Source organism: Eleutherodactylus coqui, chromosome 2 (assembly GCF_035609145.1).
Source record: "Eleutherodactylus coqui strain aEleCoq1 chromosome 2, aEleCoq1.hap1, whole genome shotgun sequence".
NCBI lineage: Eukaryota > Metazoa > Chordata > Amphibia > Anura > Eleutherodactylidae > Eleutherodactylus > Eleutherodactylus coqui.
The window spans coordinates 21,196,550-21,217,178 of NC_089838.1; the positions used below are offsets into that span (position 1 = coordinate 21,196,550).

Genomic DNA, 20,629 nt, shown 5'->3' on the forward strand with positions numbered 1-20,629 from the left:
TCTTCAGGAGCTAAAAACAGCTGATTGAGCACGAGTGTTCCAGCGTGAAGATGCAGGTACTAGAGATGAGCGAACCTACTTGGCCACGCCCCTTTTTCGCCCGAGCACAGCGATTTTCGAGTACTTCCGTACTCGGGCGAAAAGATTCGGGGGGGCGCCGTGGGTGAGTGGGGGGTTGCTGCGGGGAGTGGGGGGTGGGGGGGGAGGGGAAGCGGTTCCCCGCTGCTACCCCCCGCTAAGCCACGCCTCCCCCCGCCCCCCGAATCTTTTCACCGGAGTACTGAAGTACTCGAAAATCGTGGTGCTCGATTGAGTAATTACTCGAAACGAGTAGGTTCGCTCATCTCTAGCAGGTACTCTTTACTGGTTATGGACAACTTTGCACAGTTTTTTTTTTAATTTGCTTACTAAATGAAGCAAATTTCTAAATAGACTTCACTAAAAACTTTCCTTCCATTTTGCTTCTGCAAAGCCTATGGAAGGCCCAATTCAGACAATGGAATGTCGCTGCAGATTCAGAGATGGATGCTAGCCTTCTACTGAATGCTATGATAATCTATAGCAGAGTTCATACGGCGCGAATTCAGAAATCCTAGTTGCAGAAAAGAGAACTCGTATCTCAATTCTTGGCACCATTTTTGCAAAGAAACCTGTTGGGCTGCCGCACGTGGATTTCCCCCGTGGATGGAGGTTAAATGCACATGCGGATCTGCATCAAAATCCATGGCAGAACTTTGAGGCTCGGCTTCAGAGTTCTGCCACTGATTATGCTGTCAGATGCATAAATGAGATGTGGATCTGTCAGGTAAAAAGGCCGTGTGAGATTAGTGCAGGAATGAAGCGGTGCTGATATATGAGAGCCATTGAAGGCAGCAGTATCCTAGGCACACGGATGTCACATCCAGCATGTATTACTGGTAGGAATGTGTCCAGATGAGAGAAACGTGAAAAAAGGAGCAGGCTGCAAACTGTACATCAGGGGGTCTGAGCAGTTGTTTAAAGGTATTATACCAGGATCACAAGTTATCTCCTAGCCACCGGATAGGGGATAACTTTCTGATCGGAGGGGGTCTAACCGCTAAGACCCCCACTGACCCTGAGAAAGCACAGGTTGTGTCCTCCTCACTGCAGGTATACCGCGCAGCCAGCAGTGAGAAGGAGACAATGAAATGACAGTTGCGCAAATGTACTGCTGCTCCATTCACTTTCAATGGGACTGCTGGAGATAGCCGACGGCAAGCACTCGGGTATTTCCGTCAGCCTATTTAAATTAACCCTTTCCAATCCACTGTCTGATGTCTAAAGACATTCTGATTGAAGACTGCACAGCCCCCAATGTCGGAAGACGTCCGGCAGGGTATTCTTAGTGTATATTACTGGCTGCTCTGTTGTCGGGGGGCCTTTCCAGCATGTCTAATACCGCAGTACTGGCTCTAGCCAGCAGGTGGCGCCATTGTATAATGGCAGAAAGAGAAAAACCCCTAGAAAACCCTGAATCCAAAATTGGATTGCAAAGGGTTAATGGAGCGGCAACTGTACATGCTGGGTCAGTCTTCTATTCATTCTGACGTCAATGTGGGGAGTGAAGCGACCCTGCAGTGATCAGGCAGAGTGTGACATGGGACCCCCCATTCTCAGGATCATGGGGGTCTCAGCGGGAAGCAGTTATTGCCTGTGGTTAGGGAATACCTTGTGATCATGGTACAACCTCTGACTCAAGGTAACCACTAATATATGTAAAAATCATACATGCAGTAAAAAGTATGTCTTACTTGGTGGAAAATACATCATAAATCCCAACTTTTCCATCATCCGTCCCAAAGGCCAAGCTGCCCTCCTTAGTTGGATGCCAAGAAAGCTGTAGAAAGAAAGGATCTGGTGAGAAGGACATCACACATCCCAACATCAGATACTCAACAAGGCAAACTACTACAATCCTACTCATTAGAAGACACTATCCTCCATGTTAAAGGCCCCGGATCTCCGTACAAGGGGAAGATCAGGTCACCTTGGCAGAGGGCAGTATGCCAACAAACAGATTTTGAGACATATGTGATACTGCACAGTACCACTAGAAATCCTGCCCGCTGCGCCCATCTCATGCTAGACAAAATAAGCTGAATATACTTACCGCAGTGACTTTAGATCTGATGCCTTGCCACAATGTCTTCACATCATATGCATTTACGACAGATAGGGAGTTCCAGACACGAATCATGCCGTCGCCAACGCCAATCGCCAGACATCCAGATGCCACCGGAGAAAAGGCCAGGCTGTACACAAAGCCTCCTAGTGAGCTCAATGACCAACAGCAAGAGAGGGAGCCCAAGTCCCAACATTTCACCTACACAGAGATGACTGCATGAATGCAACAGCATAGAGACCCTACAGAGGTCGTATGGACCATCAACTATAAAGTCGTGAACATATATTGATACAATGGAACTTCTTATACAACCCTTCCTAAAAAAAATAAATTAGCAATACAAACAATTCTATTACGTAGCTTACATACAGAATTAATCTACACTAAATACATTACATCTTACTTATGGATGCAGAGTTACAGCCTGTTATACTTCAGAGCTGCATTCATAATTCTGCAGAATTCAAAGTGGTTCTCTCTGGCGATATGCATTCTAGTGTAGTTTTTATCCCAGGCACTGTACAGTAATTTTATGTTGGAAACGTCAAATTGCCCTTCTACAGTATAAGGGTGGGTTCATGCATGGTGGATTTTGGTGCAGAACCGCAGCAGATTTCCCCTATTCAACTGACGGGGTGAAGTCTGCTGCAGATCAGTGTCAAAACCCTCACCAAATGGAAAGTCAGCAGCAAATCTGCCAAGCATGAACGCACCCCAAGAAGCTCATCTAATATGTTAGGGGCGTTTTATAGCTTGTTAAAGGGGTTGTCCCGCGGCAGCAAGTGGGTCTATACACTTCTGTATGGCCATATTAATGCACTTTGTAATGTACATTGTGCATTAATTATGAGCCATACAGAAGTTATAAGAAGTTTTTCACTTACCTGTTCCGTTGCTGGCGTCCTCGTTTCCATGGAGCTGACTAATTTTCGCCGTCTAATCGCCAAATTAGCCGCGCTTGCGCAGTCCGGGTCTTCTTCTTTTCTCAATGGGGCTCCATGTAGCTCCGCCCTGTCACGTGCCGATTCCAGCCAATCAGGAGGCTGGAATCGGCAATGGACCGCACAGAAGCCCTGCGATCCACCGAGGGTGAAGATCCCGGCGGCCATCTTCAGCAGGTAAGTAAGGGGGGGGGGGATTGAAAAAAAAAACAAACCCGTTTCGGCGCGGGACAACCCCAACCCCTTTAACTCTTTCCTATAACAGCCAGGGTAAAGGAAGAACAAATCTTCTGCGCCCGTGTTGTAGTCCTTTAGGAAGGTTAACAGGGAGCAATTTTCAGGGAACACAATGTTAGATAAGGGCGTCAGCTAGACGCCGAAACGCTTTGCATTGACTGGACTTTACTTGTGACCTGTTACTTGTTGTAACATTGGATTTTATGGAATATTTATTCTGTTGGAACCTAATATTGTGTTCCCTGAAAATCGCTCCCTGTTAACCTTCATAAATTACTACAACAGGAGCGCAAAAGGAGATTTTTTCTTCCTTTACTCTAGTTTATTTTCCCCATTTGGTGAATCCAATATGGGGTACTTCTTCCTGCTGCTCTCCTTGCTATGAGGATCGTCAGAGGACCCACAAGACACCACTGATAAGCCTGCCAGAAGCTCTGGCGTAAGCGGGTACCTACCTTTGGGGGGTCCTGCTCAGCACCAGGTGAGATCACCTTTATTTATCATTTGGGTTCATAAACTTAGGCGCTGACCTTTATACATTGCCTATAACAACCAGCAGAACACTAAATGCAGCTCCAGTCTACATTGGTGATCAGTCAGAACGAGACTTGTAAAGAGATATCGTCAACCGACTCGCCGCGTTTTGTGGAAAATTGTATCATCCATTACAGATTTGAAAAAAAATACACAGATTACATTTAAAGGGTTAATCCCATCTTGTAAAGCGATGGCATATGGTTAGGATATCTCTGTGACCCCCATCCGAGTAGGACGAGGAGGTAGCTCTGGTATAGCACTGCGCCCCCTAAACCATTTCCCCTGCACAGCGGCGCCTCGGCCACATGCCTTTTCAGGGGTTCTGCAACACGGCAGGTAAAATGGGGTTAGAAGCGGCTCCCTGCACATTTGGGTGGGCTAGAAGAGCAGCTGTGCAGGAAAAAAATTAGACGAAGTGCTAAATCAGTGCTTCCTCTCCTTCATTCTCAGGATCAGTGCAGGTGCCACAGATCGGACCCCGACTGATCATAAACAACTTAGCGATATTCCATCGCTTTACAAGATGGGAATACCGTACCTCTTTAACACCCTATGAGCAACACTCACATCCCGATCCATAGATGTGGACAGAAGAAGCTCCTTCCCCTCCTCCGTAACAAGGGAACAAAGGTTAAACACGATGCGGGAATGATTCTGTCCCTCCGAGGAGCCCAGGAGGGTCCATTTCTGCTTTCCACTCCTAGATAGGTCCCATAGAAGCAGCTCGCCCCTGCAAAAAAGATGCAAAATATTGTTTATATTATTTATATATTATATATATACACACACACACACACACACACACACACACACACACACACAAGCTAGTTTTTAAAAGGGGGTAAACACAGTAATATACCCTGGATCCCAGCCTATTAGCTGCATCACTGGAGGAGCACAATTTTGCCCATTGTAGACAATATGCACCATTTCAGTGGAGTATGTGCCCTAACTAATGTGAGGGGCACAAACAGCCGACAATCAATCTAAGATGTGAGAAACGTCCTGAGCGGGTTATCAGGATGGAACCCTCGAAACCAAGCCATGTAACGTAGCCGTCTATACCGCTCCATGCCCTACCAGCACTCCAAGCTCACAGAATGGAGCAAGGAGCACCTGGAGTACCATTAGGGTGTATTCACACGTGGCGTAAAAACACAGCACACCACGTGGGAATCCACCCTTGAATGCTTGGCTCTTTTAACCCCTTAAGGACGCAGTACCATGACCTGCAGAATGCGGCTATTTTGTTCATAGTCACATTCTGGCAGCTACAACCCTCTTATTTTGCCATCCACGCAGCTGTACGAGGCGTTTTTGTGGGGCAAGTTATTTTTTGCAACTGTCCTATAACGCTTTTATTCTTTACTTTATATATGTTTTTTTTCTAATAATGAAAATAGATTTTATTGTGTTTTCTAACCTTTATTTTGCCCCTCTATGTGATTTGGTCCTGTGGTGCTCTAATCGTACATACAGTACAATGCATTATTAGGCTGTGACCGGTAATAAGCGCATACACATGGCAAATGCTAAGACAACCCATTAGCACACTTGATTGCATTGCTGGGGCACCCAATGGAGTAACAGAGGAAGCATTCACCTTTAAAGGGGTTGTCCCGAGGCAGCAAGTGGGTCTGTACACTTCTGCATGGCCATAATAATGCACTTTGTAATGTACATTGTGCATTAATTATGAGCCATACAGAAGTTATAAAAAGTTTTATACTTACCTGCTCCGTTGCTGGCGTCCTCGTCTCCATGGTGCCGACTAATTTTCGCCCTCCGATGGCCAAATTAGCCGCGCTTGCGCAGTCCGGGTCTTCTCCTCTTCTCTATGGGGCTCCGTGTAGCTCCGTGTAGCTCCGCCCCGTCACGTGCCGATTCCAGCCAATCAGGAGGCTGGAATCGGCAATGGACCGCACAGAAGGCCTGCGGTCCATGAAGACAGAGGATCCCGGCGGCCATCTTCAGCAGGTGAGTATGAAGACGCCGGACCGCCGGGATTCAGGTAAGCGCTGTGCGGGTGGTTTTTTTAACCCCTGCATCGGGGTTGTCTCGCGCCGAACGGGGGGGGGGGTTTAAAAAAAAAAAACCCGTTTCGGCGCGTGACATCTCCTTTAACCACTAAGATGCTGTCATCACTATTACCCGCGGCATCTAAGAGGCTAAATGCCCAGGACTCTCATTATGTCAAATCTCGACAGTCACAGCCACGGATGATGCTGAGGGCATGGCTTCTGCACCATCAGAGTGACGTAATAGTACGTCAATAGAAGGAAAAAACTACTTATGACAAAATACTATTATGTCATAGGGCAGGAAGAGGGTAATCACTAACCCAAAGCAGCTGGAGAGTATCTGGGTAGGATGCCCACAAGGCCAGTGGACTGTCAACCAAAGGCGTTCCTTCACCATAGGATCTGTTCCTCCTCCGCGCCTCTTCAGGTACGGCAACTTCAGAGTCATAATACCTAAGGAAAATGAAAAATCATAAGAATTAAAATAGTACTAAATCTAAAAGATTACAGTTTATAAAGTAGTACTTAGAATTAGTGCGAGATGAAGCAGCACAGTATATCAGTATATTAGGACTCCTAAAAAGGCATAGTGCTACAATAACATGCACTATAATTGGGCAGGGTAGTGCGTTTGGATAGGCAAGACACTGGCGCATCCACCGATGTTGAAGAAGACAACCTTTTAATTGACTTTTTAGGGAACGGATGATAATGTCCAAGGGCTTAGGCTTGAGGAAACGTTTATCCAGGGGTGACCACTCTTTGGCCATGACCTCCTTCAATTCTGCATGAGTAGGGAACATCCTATGTAAACGTCTAGGACATCGTTAGGAGGGGTCCACGTTGGCAATGGAATCTTGGTCCTAAACATGGAGTGTTTTTTTTTAACAGCCTCTATGAGAGTGTCTACCATGACGGTGACTCTGGAGGACTCTTCCTAAGGAAGAGGCAGAATTCGATATTTTGCCCTTGGAGAGGGAGCTGGCCTTAGAGGGTATTGAGGAGTAGGATGCTGAGGACCATTGACATTTCGAGGTCCTGCAACACGTGTATTCTGGTAGAAATGATTCCTCAGCATTGGACCCATCAGTTGGGTTCTGGCTAGGTGTCCTGCCCAACATCTTTACAATGGATTTTGAAACTTTTGAAAGGTCAGCCACCGAGAGATAGTGCACCCATGCGGCTGCAGGGCCCTGCAGGGGCATGGCAGTGGATTCACTGGCTGGTCTGGAAGGTAGGCAATTCCTTCAAAGGGGTTCTGCTGACTGAATGAAAAGTTTGTGCAACAATGTCAGCATGTGAAGTGTGTCATAAAGACTTACTCTGTTTACCGAGTTCCCATCTTGAATCCAACATTGTAGCTGTATGTGGGTTAGGGTGGTGAGGAATCATCTAGGGCAGTTCTTACCCAGGTCCAGAAGGTCCCCTTGTGCCCAGGAAGAGAGGCATGGGAAACTGGAGGCTGGACTGATCGCTAGTAGTGGAAATCCCGCCCCCAGAAGCATTGCTAAACCAACTAAGTGAAGGCCAGATGTGAGCGCCTATTGGTGGCAAATATAGTTCCTGTGCAAATGCAAAGAAAAGCCCTCATTCTTGTGGCTGAGTGGGGACAGGCCAGAAGAGGAGGCAACTGAAGAAGTGTGCCAGGCCAGAAGTAGAGAGCGACGGAAAAAGCCGGGCAACCCAATAGGGGAGGGGACGAAAACAACATAGCAGCCTGGAAGGGGAGTCAACTGAAGTAGCACAGGCATGGAGTTTCGTCGCAGTTACTTGAAGCGATCGGAACGATTGCCTTGACTGAAAAGCAGTCAAAACTCCTTATAAATGCGGTGCAGACCGGAAAAGCCACTTCTACTCCCCCTGGGAAAAATTACCCCGGAAACCAGGGATCGGGGATGGGAAGGGACTGGAAGAAAGGGTCTCATACTTGACTTCCCTGGAGGGAAAGTGCGAGAGGCCGTGGCATCAGAATCCAACCTAATCCTTCAATGTTTCTTGCCTCCCTTTGGTGGAGGAAGGGAGCCCAGGGGTCATAGCGAAAGGATCTTCGCTGGTGGGTCACAGAAAAGTTAGGGCTTCTCTGTGTCACCTTGCCTTTTGGAGGTAAGCAAGCAGCATAGAAGTACGGAAGTAAAGGGATTCTGTCACCCTGTGAACACAAAGAGTCCAACAGCTCCAGGATCATGAAGACCTGCAGCAGGAAAATCTGCCTCCTATAGACACTAAGCTAAAACTGATTTAGCAGAGTGGCTACAGGAAGGGCAGAGCTAGTGGGAGGAGTCAACTCTTCCTTTGCTAAGGGTCTGCCTCCTAGTGGCAGGAGTGATACCTTAGATCTTGACTGTTCCACCCGATTGACAAAGCCAGGAAAAGATAAATAGGGGAACTAATACATAGGAAATTCTTAACATATTCTTTGCAGCACCAATTGTATACATTGATACATGTGATCTACACTGACATACATCTGCAATATAAAAAGTGTAACTGCACATAACTTTACAATATTAATACAGTGAAGCACAGGATGTACTCGACCTACATAATAAGTATCCGACGCAGGATAAACCTAGAGGGCTCCTACCTTTGCCTGTGGAGGAACTCCAGATGCGAATGGTTTGATCTTTGCTGCCCGAGGCCAGGTAGCAGCCCTTATTCTCAGACTCGGGGAGGAGATCGCCATTGGTTGCATTCAGTTCCACTCCTGATAAAAAGAAACATAGAATCCGTATGAAGACCAACACAGAGAGAAGAGAGGCTGCGGAGGCGAAGAGTGCCGTTTGCTGGATTACTAATGCATCGCTGTATCTTCTATTCTTTTTTAGCCTTCGTAACAAAAAGACTAACAGATAGAAAAGCATTGCTGGACTGCAATATTCATATAGGGCCATGAAGGTAAAACTTCACAGATCGCTGTTAACATACCGTTATCGCCAGAGGAGTAACTTGAAGCTTCTGGGCCCCAATGCAAAACCTGTAACAGGGCCCCCAACTATAATGCTTTACTCATAGTACTGGGCTCCCTATATGGAGAAGAGAGGCCTTATGAGCCCCCTAAGGCTCCTGGGCCCGGGTGCAACCGCATCCCCTATCGTTACGCCAGTGGTTACCGCCAATAGTAACATTCATACTGCACAATCCGAGTTTTAGCTCAATACGGTTGACTATGAGGCCGGGATTGGCTACAGAGTTCTCCTAAGCTGGCCATAGACAAAAAAAAAAAAAGATGAGCAGAAGGACGAACAATTCATCTTTCATGGATTCAGTGGATTCCATTACGGTCATTAAAGTGACCCACCGACCCTTGACTGTGGACCAAAAGTGGAGCTATATTACTTGGCGTTGCCCTTTTCCCAGTTCTGCCTGTTCCTGGGGCTCTTTTTCATTCTTCCAACATGGCCTTGGCATACCGGTCTCTACTCAGTCAGAAACCGCATACTGCTTTCTGATTGGCCAGTACTGAAAACGTCAGCAGTGTCAGTAAATCAGATGAGTATGTAATGTCTTAGACTACCGATACACCGCCAGTGCTCAGTGTGCATCAGGTAATCCAAGTACCATTACAGCCATCTTGGACACATGAAAAGGGACCCAAAGAACGGGCATCAGTGGCCGAATATGGAAAAGGACAACAGCAAGTAATACAACTTTCTCTTTGGACCCTGGACAAATTTTGTCCCAGAAGCAGATGGTTGACGTAATATGATCAGTGGAGGCCTTACCCCTTACTACGGTGGAGTGGAATGTCATCTTCCTTGACTGATGGCGCATAGTGGAAGACATTGGGGATGCCTGAGACAGGTACCGTGCGCTCGCTCCAAGGCACCTCAGTGCCAATTACCACCCGCCCGTGCATTGAAGAATGCAGTGCTCCCCTTAGAACAGCCAATCTGAACACTCCTAAAAACTCTAGGCCTCTGCACAAGCCCAGATTTAGTTACCAACTACTTGTACCCTCGCTACACAGACTTTGCAAGGTGCCAGCACAACCCATGGAGAGCATTTTATGGTAAACTAGCTTACCCGTCGCGCGTTGCTGCGAAGACAGACATACATACATTCGTTTTTATATATCTAGTGTAGTAATGCATAAAGGAAAAACAGACAGACATACATTCATTTTTATATATATATATAGATGACATTGGGAAGTGAGAGAATTAGATTCCGTACGTAACATTTGGACGCTAATTCCTTGGTGCTTAGAATTGAATAATCGAGTTGGGACCCATTAACTTTTCCTATTTATGACATAATCCATGCTCGTGCCAAATTTCAAGTTTCCATGACATCAGAAAGTGAGAAAATTAGATTCCGTACGTAAAATTTGGACGCTAATTTTTTGGCGCTTAGAATTGAATAATCAAGTTGGGACCCATTAACTTTTCCTATTTATGACAATCAATGCTCGTGCCAAATTTCATGTTTCTACGACATTGGGAAGTGAGAGAATTAGTGGCAGTGATGGAAATCAAACTATCTACGTATCTACATGGGGGGGGTAACTGTCGACTACGCTCGCACGCGCGCCATTTATCGTAGGATAGTTGTACTATGCCTATAATCTTCCCAGGAGTGTACTCAACAACTTCCCAAAGTTTCATGGCGATCGGATGAATGGTGTAGTAGCGCATAAAGGACAAACACACACACACAGACAGACAGACCGACACACAGACACGCATACATTCAATTTCATATATATAGATTACACCTCTCCTTCTCCACTTCAGCAGCATGTGCCAATGGCAGGCGTGAATACCCACCTCCCTCCCAATAGCCCAATTCCAGGGCATCTTAGCACACTACCTGCTTCTCTAGCAAATGCCTCATGACCCAACATCTTCATCCCTTCCAGTGGCACATCCCAGTGTAGATCCACTAGCCTGCTCACCCACTTCCATTGCATTTGGTCTCACACTATCTCCTCAAGCCCGGTCTTCATCGCCACCCCTGCTTCCTCAACATTGTGCCTGGGGACACCGCCAGACGGGATACCTTCACAGATAGACAACGATAATTGCTGCAGAACAGATATGACCTCATTCGCTAGATTATTGATGAATGCAAACAGGAATTTGAAAACTGTAGTAGGACCGTACAACCCTGTGGGCAAGGGTAGATGCTAATGAGCACAGAATGGCTACCACCGAAACTTCCACAACTTCTAACCAGACAACATTACAACTGCATCTCGAACGAATCTAGCTTCTTCAGTCTCATCTTGACAACTTGGAAAATCCAAGCAGGTGCAACAACATCCGTAGTCTAGCAGAGTCTGTGACCAACCAGACACTAGTAGCTACCTCGATTTGGTAGTCTCTTCAACCAAATCCTTAGGATCCAGTCTACGAACAGTACTGATAGTGATATAGCAGAACCTGATCTGTGTAGACCCAGGGATGTTATTTGTAGGGTCCTCTTCTACAAAGTTAAGGAAGAAATCCTCTCTAAAAGCCAGAAATAGCCCAGATATAAGATTTGAAGGGAACCATTTGCAAGTCTTGGCGGAGCTTTCCAAGTTTACGTTATCCATGAGGTCGGCATTACGTCCATTCACCGATCTTTTAAAAGACTGCAACTATCACTACTGCTGGGGCTACGCTTGAAAACCATTTAGATCTTCAGGTCACCTGAAAACCTCCCTGAATTCTTGTATCACCTGGACCCTGATCTCCAGACACATAGGCTATCCAGCCCTGACTGCTTGAAGATATCGCCACCTACCTGTATTGCCTCTTCATGCTATGCACTCCCTAGTATAATGATTTTCCTGCCAAGGGCTCTGCTCTTACCCATGCTGGCCTTGCGACCACTGTAAACTGTTTCAATACTTGGTTTTCTTTGGGGCTCCCCTCTGTAGTTATATTTCGTGCCTAATTCTGTTCCGATTTCCACTTACAAGAAATGGTCTATCCATTGTTGTTTATCAATAGGCACGTCATAAGCCCAAAATGCCTGGCCGTCGCTGTTCCCCCATAGGAGTCCGCCACGGTATTGGAAATTCTCCCACCATTGGCTTTTCCTGTGCGAGTGCAGAGGAAACGGCAGCCTGCCGCATACTCAGGAACCAGCGCGAGAGACTCAGACGCCATCGGCTAGGTGAATATTGATGTTTTTTTATTTATTTGCTAGGGCTTATTTTTAGGGGATGGCTTAAATTCCAAGCCCCCGACCCACGTCACATGCCTCTCTTTAGCCAACCTACTGCACACTGATGAGGAGCAAACACCCTGAAACAGCTGTCTGTGTATGGATTCTGGCTTGGTTTTCAATTCCCAATCATTGTTCCAAAGACTTGTATAAAGGCAGGAATGCTGCCATCCAATAGGCGGCGCTGCAGAGGTATTGTTCCATCTTCCTTATTTGCACCTATATGATGATGTGCACAGATACTTTTTATACCATACCCTTGTTTTCCAAATAACATTGTACTACTCAAGTACTTGACCAACTATTATAGTCACGGCCGCAGTCTGGCTTGAGGGTCTCTATACTAGTACCTCGTACTGGACAGGAGTACCGCTATGGCCGTGTATTGTGCTCAATAGAAGGACATCCCTCAATACGTTGTCGTTGCATAGTGCCCGGCTCTCACCCCTTCTGAGCATTTGCCATTTAGGGAGGCTTTTCTGTTTTTTTTCTAACAGTCCCACATGCCACAGCTCTGGAATAGAACTCTGGTGTAATTACCCAGGTAGAGGTGGTAACTCTGGTCCAGTAGTTGGGGCACCAATTCCCATACAACTTTTCTTATAATTCCTAGGGGGGGGAGGGGGGGGGAGGGGGAATTCTAGTGCTCATAAATCAGAAACTTGTTGGTGTACCCTGATGTACCCTCACACAGCTTGTACATTTTCACGCCATACCGTGCCCTCTTACTGGCAGCTACTTGCGGAATCTAAGCCTCTCATTTTGAAATGTACCAGGGACTTATCTACAGAAATGTTTTTCTCAGGGGTGTACGCCTCTGAAAAAAATGCTCTGTTACAGGCCTGATTTTACATAAGCGATCATCGCTGGGGGGGGGGGGGGGGGGCCCTGCAAACTGTCAGTACAACGCAGGAATTATATGATCGCTTTGATACGCGTTCTCAACAGCCACATGGAACATGGTGGGGTGGTATAAAATATCAGTGCTCCAGTAGGCCCGAATGCTCACAATACACTAATAACTACATTAATATACTGAACATATTACACTACCTGCACTAACGACCATCGCTGTCACTTTTCTATTTTCAACCACTGATAAACACTGCGGTGGTCGGAGAGATCACTGTAATTAGCACAAGCTTGGCTGCTGCGCTCTGATTGGTCACTTAATGCTGAATGATCAATCACAGTGATTGCTGGGGCAGGATTGCTGTGATTGGTCCCCTAGTTGAGGCTGCTAACGATGTATAACATCGTTATAACGTGATTGGCGACACTTTACAGTACCATGTGCCAATGACGTACACATATGTCCTGTGGCATTAAGAACGCGTACATGCTCGGCCATGACAGACGTAACATTGTGACGGTTTCTTGGCAGACGGGGTGGTTTGCCATTGCCTTCCCCAGTCATCTTTACCCATAAGCAAGCTGGGTACTCATCTTACCGACCTCAGAAGGATGGAAGGCTGAGTCAACCATGAGCCGGCTACCAGAACCATGCGGGGAGTGAATCCATGAGAGAGATCTTAGGAAAGCATTTTACAGGTGAGATCATTTATGTACCTTGTGGATCGTCCAGCTTCTGATATAGATCGTCCTCTCGGGGATGCGGGCACCATGCCAGGCAATGTACCTCATCGTCGTGTCCACGCAAACGGTGAGTGACCTCTCCTCTCCGGCTGATATCTATGATGACGATCATACCGTCCTTGTACCTGGAAATGGGAGACCAGTTTACAATTACATGAGATAGTTGTCGTTGGTCTCAGCTTTGGGCCTTTCTACTTTATAGCATCTAAACTATGCCCTACTAGTGGAGTCAATGGACGCACCAGCTTTTGGGGAGGCTAAAACCTTTCCAAGATGCCCTGAAATATAGAGCACCATCAACGGCAGATTAAACAGGACTACTTTTCATGTATTCTGAAGAATGGGAGTGATTATAATCCAAGTAAAAACTCATTCCGAGGGCTGCAGGCATCTTGCAGTGTCTGCCCCTTTAACTACCAGCCAATGTTCAGTCTATAACCAGCGGAAAGTAGGTACCTACCCTACTGCCACCAGATCCTCTTGGTGCGGTGCACAAGACAAGCAAAAAATGGTCCTCGGCTCTGGAAAAAACTGCTGCCCATCGTTTCGGTTACACCAAAAGCAAACCACAATGCCCTTCTCATCACCCGTTACCAGCAAATCCTTCACCAGGGGAGACCAGTGGAGGGCAGAGATCGTGCTCTGGAAGGAACAAAGTACACGTTTTTGAGAACATTTACACAGGAAATAGTCAAAACAACAAATTAGACCAAAGTCCATAAATTATGGATCTATCCAGAGTGCCCCAATATGATCAGATCAGGAACCACATGCTTTTTCATTGCATTGCTTACTCAACCCCATTCTACACAAGCGGCCAGTATTCAGTAAGACAGATTTGCTGTGGATTAGCCATGAGATCTGTGGCAGAAAGTTTCCACTGCCTTTAGCCTTACCGTAAGGGCTCACTCACATAGGCGTATATACTCTCCGTATTATGCATGTAATACGGAGTACGGAATCCCCATTGATTTGCATTGGGGTCTTCAGACCTGTGTTTTTCATGTGTGTCCTATTTTGGTCCGCCATGAGATCAACATCCGAGTGACCCCATTTTTGACAAGGACACAGAGTGCACACGAGGAGGAGAGGCACCTGCGTCCCCAAAAGGTAGGAGGGTCTCCACAAAGAGGGCACAGGGAAATAGACGTATCATCCCTTGGTGCAGGAATAGGCTGGAGGAAGGGGGTTGTTGGCTGTGGATAGTGGTGGTGAGGGTTGCGGAGGGAGAGGAAAAATAAAAAGAGAAGAGGAGTAGTCAGGGCGGTGTGGGCAAATACCCATGTCGTAGAAAATACTTACCTACTTATCCATGGAAGCAATAGCTCCAGGAATTCCTGCAGTGTGTGCCCTCTACTAGCCTGCCTTTAGAAAAGAAGGGGGTGCTCCAGTTTACGGGGCCACCATGGCTTGCAGGTCAGGGTCAAACTAACATTGATCGCCCTCCTTGGTGGGGTAACAGGGAGAGTTTAGTGCCAGCCCAATATTCACAAATCCAGAAAGAACAACAGTTGAAAACCGGTGAAGAAAGAGGTCTGCCTACTATGGGCACTAAGCTAAAACAGATTAGCTTGGTGCCTGCAGGAGGGGTAAAGCTGGTAGGAGCTGACACTTTTTTCTTAGTGTTGAAGCTAAACTCATGGTCTAAGCTGTGTCCCTCAATGCAATTGACGAGAAACGCTGTTAATATGTGCGCAAAAGCAAAAAAAACAAAACAAAACCACAAGCAGAGCCAAATACACAGGGAATATGTAGTGTTTCAGTCCGTGAAATAGCTGTGCATTCATGGACAGAAAGTTTCATACCTCCGTGTAAGGAGTCCTAATACTGTAACAGTAAATGAGGTAATGTAGCACCCATGATGATTACATGCAAGCCTGGACACATTGGAGCATCCATGAACTTCTTAGCCATCTGTACCAATATTCACCTCCCCAATTGCATAGGCCTATTTGCTTACAATTTTGGTACTATCAAACTGGCATTGATAAACTACTTCTTACCCGTTGGGTGGTTTTACGCAATTCCACCTGAACCAGAGGACGAGCGCATATCGACGAGATCGGAACTCAATTAAATGGCCTGAACTCAGGCTGTAAGGGTGGGAAAGCGATTCATTCTCCATGCATTTTCATAATTCTCGGAAGCCCATCCCTCGTATGATTTGGACAATGTGTTGCTGACAATTTTATTTGCAACACAGAAAATCTGATTACCCAACAAGCAAGTGTTTGCTCATTTGTTAGCTGATCATTGCCTTGCATACAAGGCAATGACCGTTGGTCTGTGTAAAAGAGCCTTAAAGAATGATTCCAGTGGCTATGCCATAAGAGTACAGAAGGGATGTGCCCCAAATATGTCTGATAGATCCAGGTCCAACCTCTGAGATCCCCACCTACTAGTGATGAGCGAGCATACTAGCTAAGGGCAATTGCTCGATCGAGCATTGCCCTTAGCGAGTACCTGCCCGCTCAAGAGAAAAGCTTCGGCTTCTGGGGGCGGGCAGGGAGCGGCGGCGGAGAGCGGGGAGATCTCTCTCTCCCTCTCCCCCCCCCCCCCACCCGCTCACTGCCGCAACTCACCTCTCACCCGAGTCGGCACCCGAACCTTCTCTGCCGAGCGGGGAGATACTAGCTAAGGACAATGCTCGATCGATCAATTGTCCTTAGCAAGTATGCTCGCTCATCTCTACCACCTACCTCAAGAATGGGGTGTGACCACTCCCAGACCTATAAAAACAGTCTAACAGGCTGTCTTATTCCTAGCGCCTATAGAAGTGAATGGGAGTTACGGAAACTGTGTACCTCATGCAGAGAGGTATTCCCATTGTGGTCATATTTGAGGAAATGGGAATACCCCTTTAAGTGTGTAAATCCTAATGAGAGTCTTTTTATGCCCCATTATACATGAATGTATAGAATTTTGTAGTCATTTCCACTCCATCTTTCACTGTATCATAACTTACTCCATCTACCCTGCATTATCTTATATATACACTGGTACACAGATCAGTTCTTACCCGATGCAGCTTGTGTTCTGTGACTAATCCCTTCGTCTGGGTATCCCATACTTTCACAGAGCCGTCATCGGAGCTGCTGGCGCAGAGATTAGACTGACCAGAGAAGTGGGAGAAGGCAAAGCCGGACACCCTCTCCGTATGGCCAACCAGCTCCCCTGGAAGAGAAGTGGGAAAATCATAAGTATTTGCATCACTCAGGACAACCCCGGTCTTTATGCTCAACTATGGAGCAACTCTGGACACCGTCTATTAGCCAAAGTACATAACTACTGCGGTCAGCGGTTCTTGGTCCAAGTGATCCTTGCCATTTGAAGTGGGGCAGGGCCAGGGCTAAAAGATGACTTGTCTCCACATAACAACCAATCAGAATAGCTTCCTTGATTTTCAAACCTGAAATCTGATTGGTTGTTATAGGCAACATGAATTGTTGAGATGTATCACGTGATCAGGTCTCACGCTGAAAGTTCTGGACTTTCCCCAAACTTTTCTAAACCTATAAAGTGGGATGTGATCCTACCCTGGGTTCCTGAATGGAGCCATAATACAATTGCATGCACAAGCACTGAAGGGATCATTCTGATAATACAAATTACATTAAGGGATTAACTCTGATAGGGTTCCCCAAAGCTGAATATCTCTTTTTAGCTCCAGAGTGCAGAAAGTTACCATACAATCCGGGCTCCTGCGGGCTGATACGTAGCAAGTAGACGGAATTACGGGCAGCGAACCCCATAAGCCCTCCGGCTGCATCACTGGAACGGCTGCAGTACCAGTTGGGGGATGCACTGAGCATGCGGTCCGGATCCCCCATCCTTGTGACACCTGTAGAGGGAGAACACAGTAGATGAATACCATAACTATAGGAGTATGTAGTAGGGGACGGTCATACGTAGCGGATATTCTACAGCAGAGAATCTGCACCAAAGCCCCATTACAATCCACACCATTGGTGCGCATCTGTACGTGGGTTTTGCCGCAGATTTCACCCTTCGCTATGTTTACATATATCAGAAATGGGGCGGATTTCCCTCTGCGGAAAATCCACATCAAAACTGTGTCAGAAACCATGTAAAAATCCACATTATTGGTGCACATTCTGAGTCGTATTTTGCTGCAGATCCACAGATTTGTAATCCAATGTGAATCTGTGGCAAAATCCACACCAAAGGTGCAAGTTTTGGTGCAGTTTGCTTCAGATTTTCGGCACCCATTCGGCTCCGTCTGAATGGACCCACTCAACCGAAGGGGTTGAAGCCTGCCGGAAATCTGCTGCCAGGTCCTCAGCACATACATCGACCAGAGGGCTCTACTGTTTCTATATCTCCCAGTGACTAAGGACCGTGCCCATGAGTGGCAACCTCACCCTCAAGTAGGGTTCCCAAATACACACCACCCAAGGATAGCAGGGTCAGTCAAAATAAGCTTCCCCAACTGGGAGCCCTCTAGAGGGCGTTCTGCTGCTCCAAATGAGATAAAATACGCACAGCGGCCACTTCAGAAGATGCGCTCGCCAATTATGTAAATAAAAAAAAAGTCGCCAAGGGGTATATGTATATTACACGGGGCGCAGGCGTTCTATACAGTCCATATGTACATTACGCGGGGCGCAGGCGTTCTATACAGTCCATATGTACATTACGCGGGGCGCAGGCGTTCTATACAGTCCATATGTACATTACGCGGGGCGCAGGCGTTCTATACAGTCCATATGTACATTACGCGGGGCGCAGGCGTTCTATACAGTCCATATGTACATTACGCGGGGCGCAGGCGTTCTATACAGTCCATATGTACATTACGCGGGGCGCAGGCGTTCTATACAGTCCATATGTACATTACGCGGGGCGCAGGCGTTCTATACAGTCCATATGTACATTACGCGGGGCGCAGGCGTTCTATACAGTCCATATGTACATTACGCGGGGCGCAGGCGTTCTATACAGGGTACAGGTATATTACGCGGGGCGCAGGCGTTCTATACAGGGTACAGGTACATTACGCGGGGCGCAGGCGTTCTATACAGGGTACAGGTACATTACGCGGGGCGCAGGCGTTCTATACAGGGTACAGGTACATTACGCGGGGCGCAGGCGTTCTATACAGGGTACAGGTACATTACGCGGGGCGCAGGCGTTCTATACAGGGTACAGGTACATTACGCGGGGCGCAGGCGTTCTATACAGGGTACAGGTACATTACGCGGGGCGCAGGCGTTCTATACAGGGTACAGGTACATTACGCGGGGCGCAGGCGTTCTATACTGGGTACAGGTACATTACGCGGGGCGCAGGCGTTCTATACTGGGTACAGGTACATTACGCGGGGCGCAGGCGTCCTATACTGGGTACAGGTACATTACGCGGGGCGCAGGCGTCCTATACTGGGTACAGGTACATTACGCGGGGCGCAGGCGTCCTATACTGGGTACAGGTATATTACGCGGGGCGCAGGCGTCCTATACAGGGTACAGGTAGATTACGCGGGGCGCAGGCGTCCTATACTGGGTACAGGTATATTACGCGGGGCGCAGGCGTCGTATACAGGGTACAGGTATATTACGCGGGGCGCAGGCGTCCTGTACAGGTATATTACGCGGGGCGCAGGCATCCTATACAGGGTACAGGTATATTACACGGGGCGCAGGCGTCCTATACAGGGTACAGGTATATTACGCGGGGCGCAGGCGTCCTATACAGGGTACAGGTATATTACGCGGGGCGCAGGCGTCCTATACAGGGTACAGGTATATTACGCGGGGCGCAGGCGTCCTATACAGGGTACAGGTATATTACGCGGGGCGCAGGCGTCCTATACAGGGTACAGGTATATTACGCGGGGCGCAGGCGTCCTATACAGGGTACAGGTATATTACGCGGGGCGCAGGCGTCCTGTACAGGTATATTACACGGGGCGCAGGCATCCTATACAGGGTACAGGTATATTACACGGGGCGCAGGCGTCCTATACAGGGTACAGGTATATTACACGGGGCGCAGGCGTCCTATACAGGGTACAGGCATATTACACGGGGCGCAGGCGTCCTATACAGGGTACAGGTATATTACGCGGGGCGCAGGCGTCCTATACAGGGTACAGGTATATTACACGGGGCGCAGGCGTCCTATACAGGGTACAGGTATATTACGCGGGGCGCAGGCGTCCTATACAGGGTACAGGTATATTACGCGGGGCGCAGGCGTCCTATACAGGGTACAGGTATATTACGCGGGGCGCAGGCGTCCTATACAGGGTACAGGTATATTACGCGGGGCGCAGGCGTCCTATACAGGGTACAGGTATATTACGCGGGGCGCAGGCGTCCTATACAGGGTACAGGTATATTACGCGGGGCGCAGGCGTCCTATACAGGGTACAGGTATATTACACGGGGCGCAGGCGTCCTATACAGGGTACAGGTATATTACACGGGGCGCAGGCGTCCTATACAGGGTACAGGTACATTACACGGGGCGCAGGCGTCCTATACAGGGTACAGGTATATTACACGGGGCGCAGGCGTCCTATACAGGGTACAGGTATATTACACGGGGCGCAGGCGTCCTATACAGGGTACAGGTATATTACACGGGGCGCAGGCGTCCTATACAGGGTACAGGTATATTACACGGGGCGCAGGCGTCCTATACTGGGTACAGGTATATTACACGGGGCGCAGGCGTCCTATACAGGGTACAGGTATATTACACGGGGCGCAGGCGTTCTATACAGTCCATATGTATATTACACGGGGCGCAGGCGTTCTATACAGGGTATACGTATATTACACAGGGTACAGGTATATTACAGGCAGTATATACTATATATATTACACACAGGCTACAGACAGTATATACAGAGAATATATATATATTAGACAGTATATACAGAGAATATATATATATTACAGGCAGTATATACAGAGTACATATATATTACAGACAGTATATACAGAGTATATATGTATATTACAGGCAGTATA

General features: G+C 47.5%; 1 protein-coding gene across 1 annotated transcript in view; it reads right to left on the reverse strand.

Annotated features, from left to right (window-relative positions):
* The window catches only part of GEMIN5 (gem nuclear organelle associated protein 5), a 56,707-nt gene that overhangs the window by 35,967 nt on the left and 111 nt on the right, over positions 1-20,629 (reverse strand). The window contains exons 2-10 of the mRNA XM_066590461.1: positions 17,317-17,472; positions 16,651-16,805; positions 14,092-14,273; positions 13,605-13,756; positions 8,467-8,586; positions 6,203-6,335; positions 4,429-4,591; positions 2,132-2,344; positions 1,773-1,858 (exon numbers count right to left, since the gene is read on the reverse strand). Of these exons, the coding sequence (XP_066446558.1) occupies positions 1,773-1,858; positions 2,132-2,344; positions 4,429-4,591; positions 6,203-6,335; positions 8,467-8,586; positions 13,605-13,756; positions 14,092-14,273; positions 16,651-16,805; positions 17,317-17,461 (1,349 nt within the window). The 5' untranslated portion in view covers positions 17,462-17,472. The remainder of the gene's footprint in view (positions 1-1,772; positions 1,859-2,131; positions 2,345-4,428; positions 4,592-6,202; positions 6,336-8,466; positions 8,587-13,604; positions 13,757-14,091; positions 14,274-16,650; positions 16,806-17,316; positions 17,473-20,629) is intronic.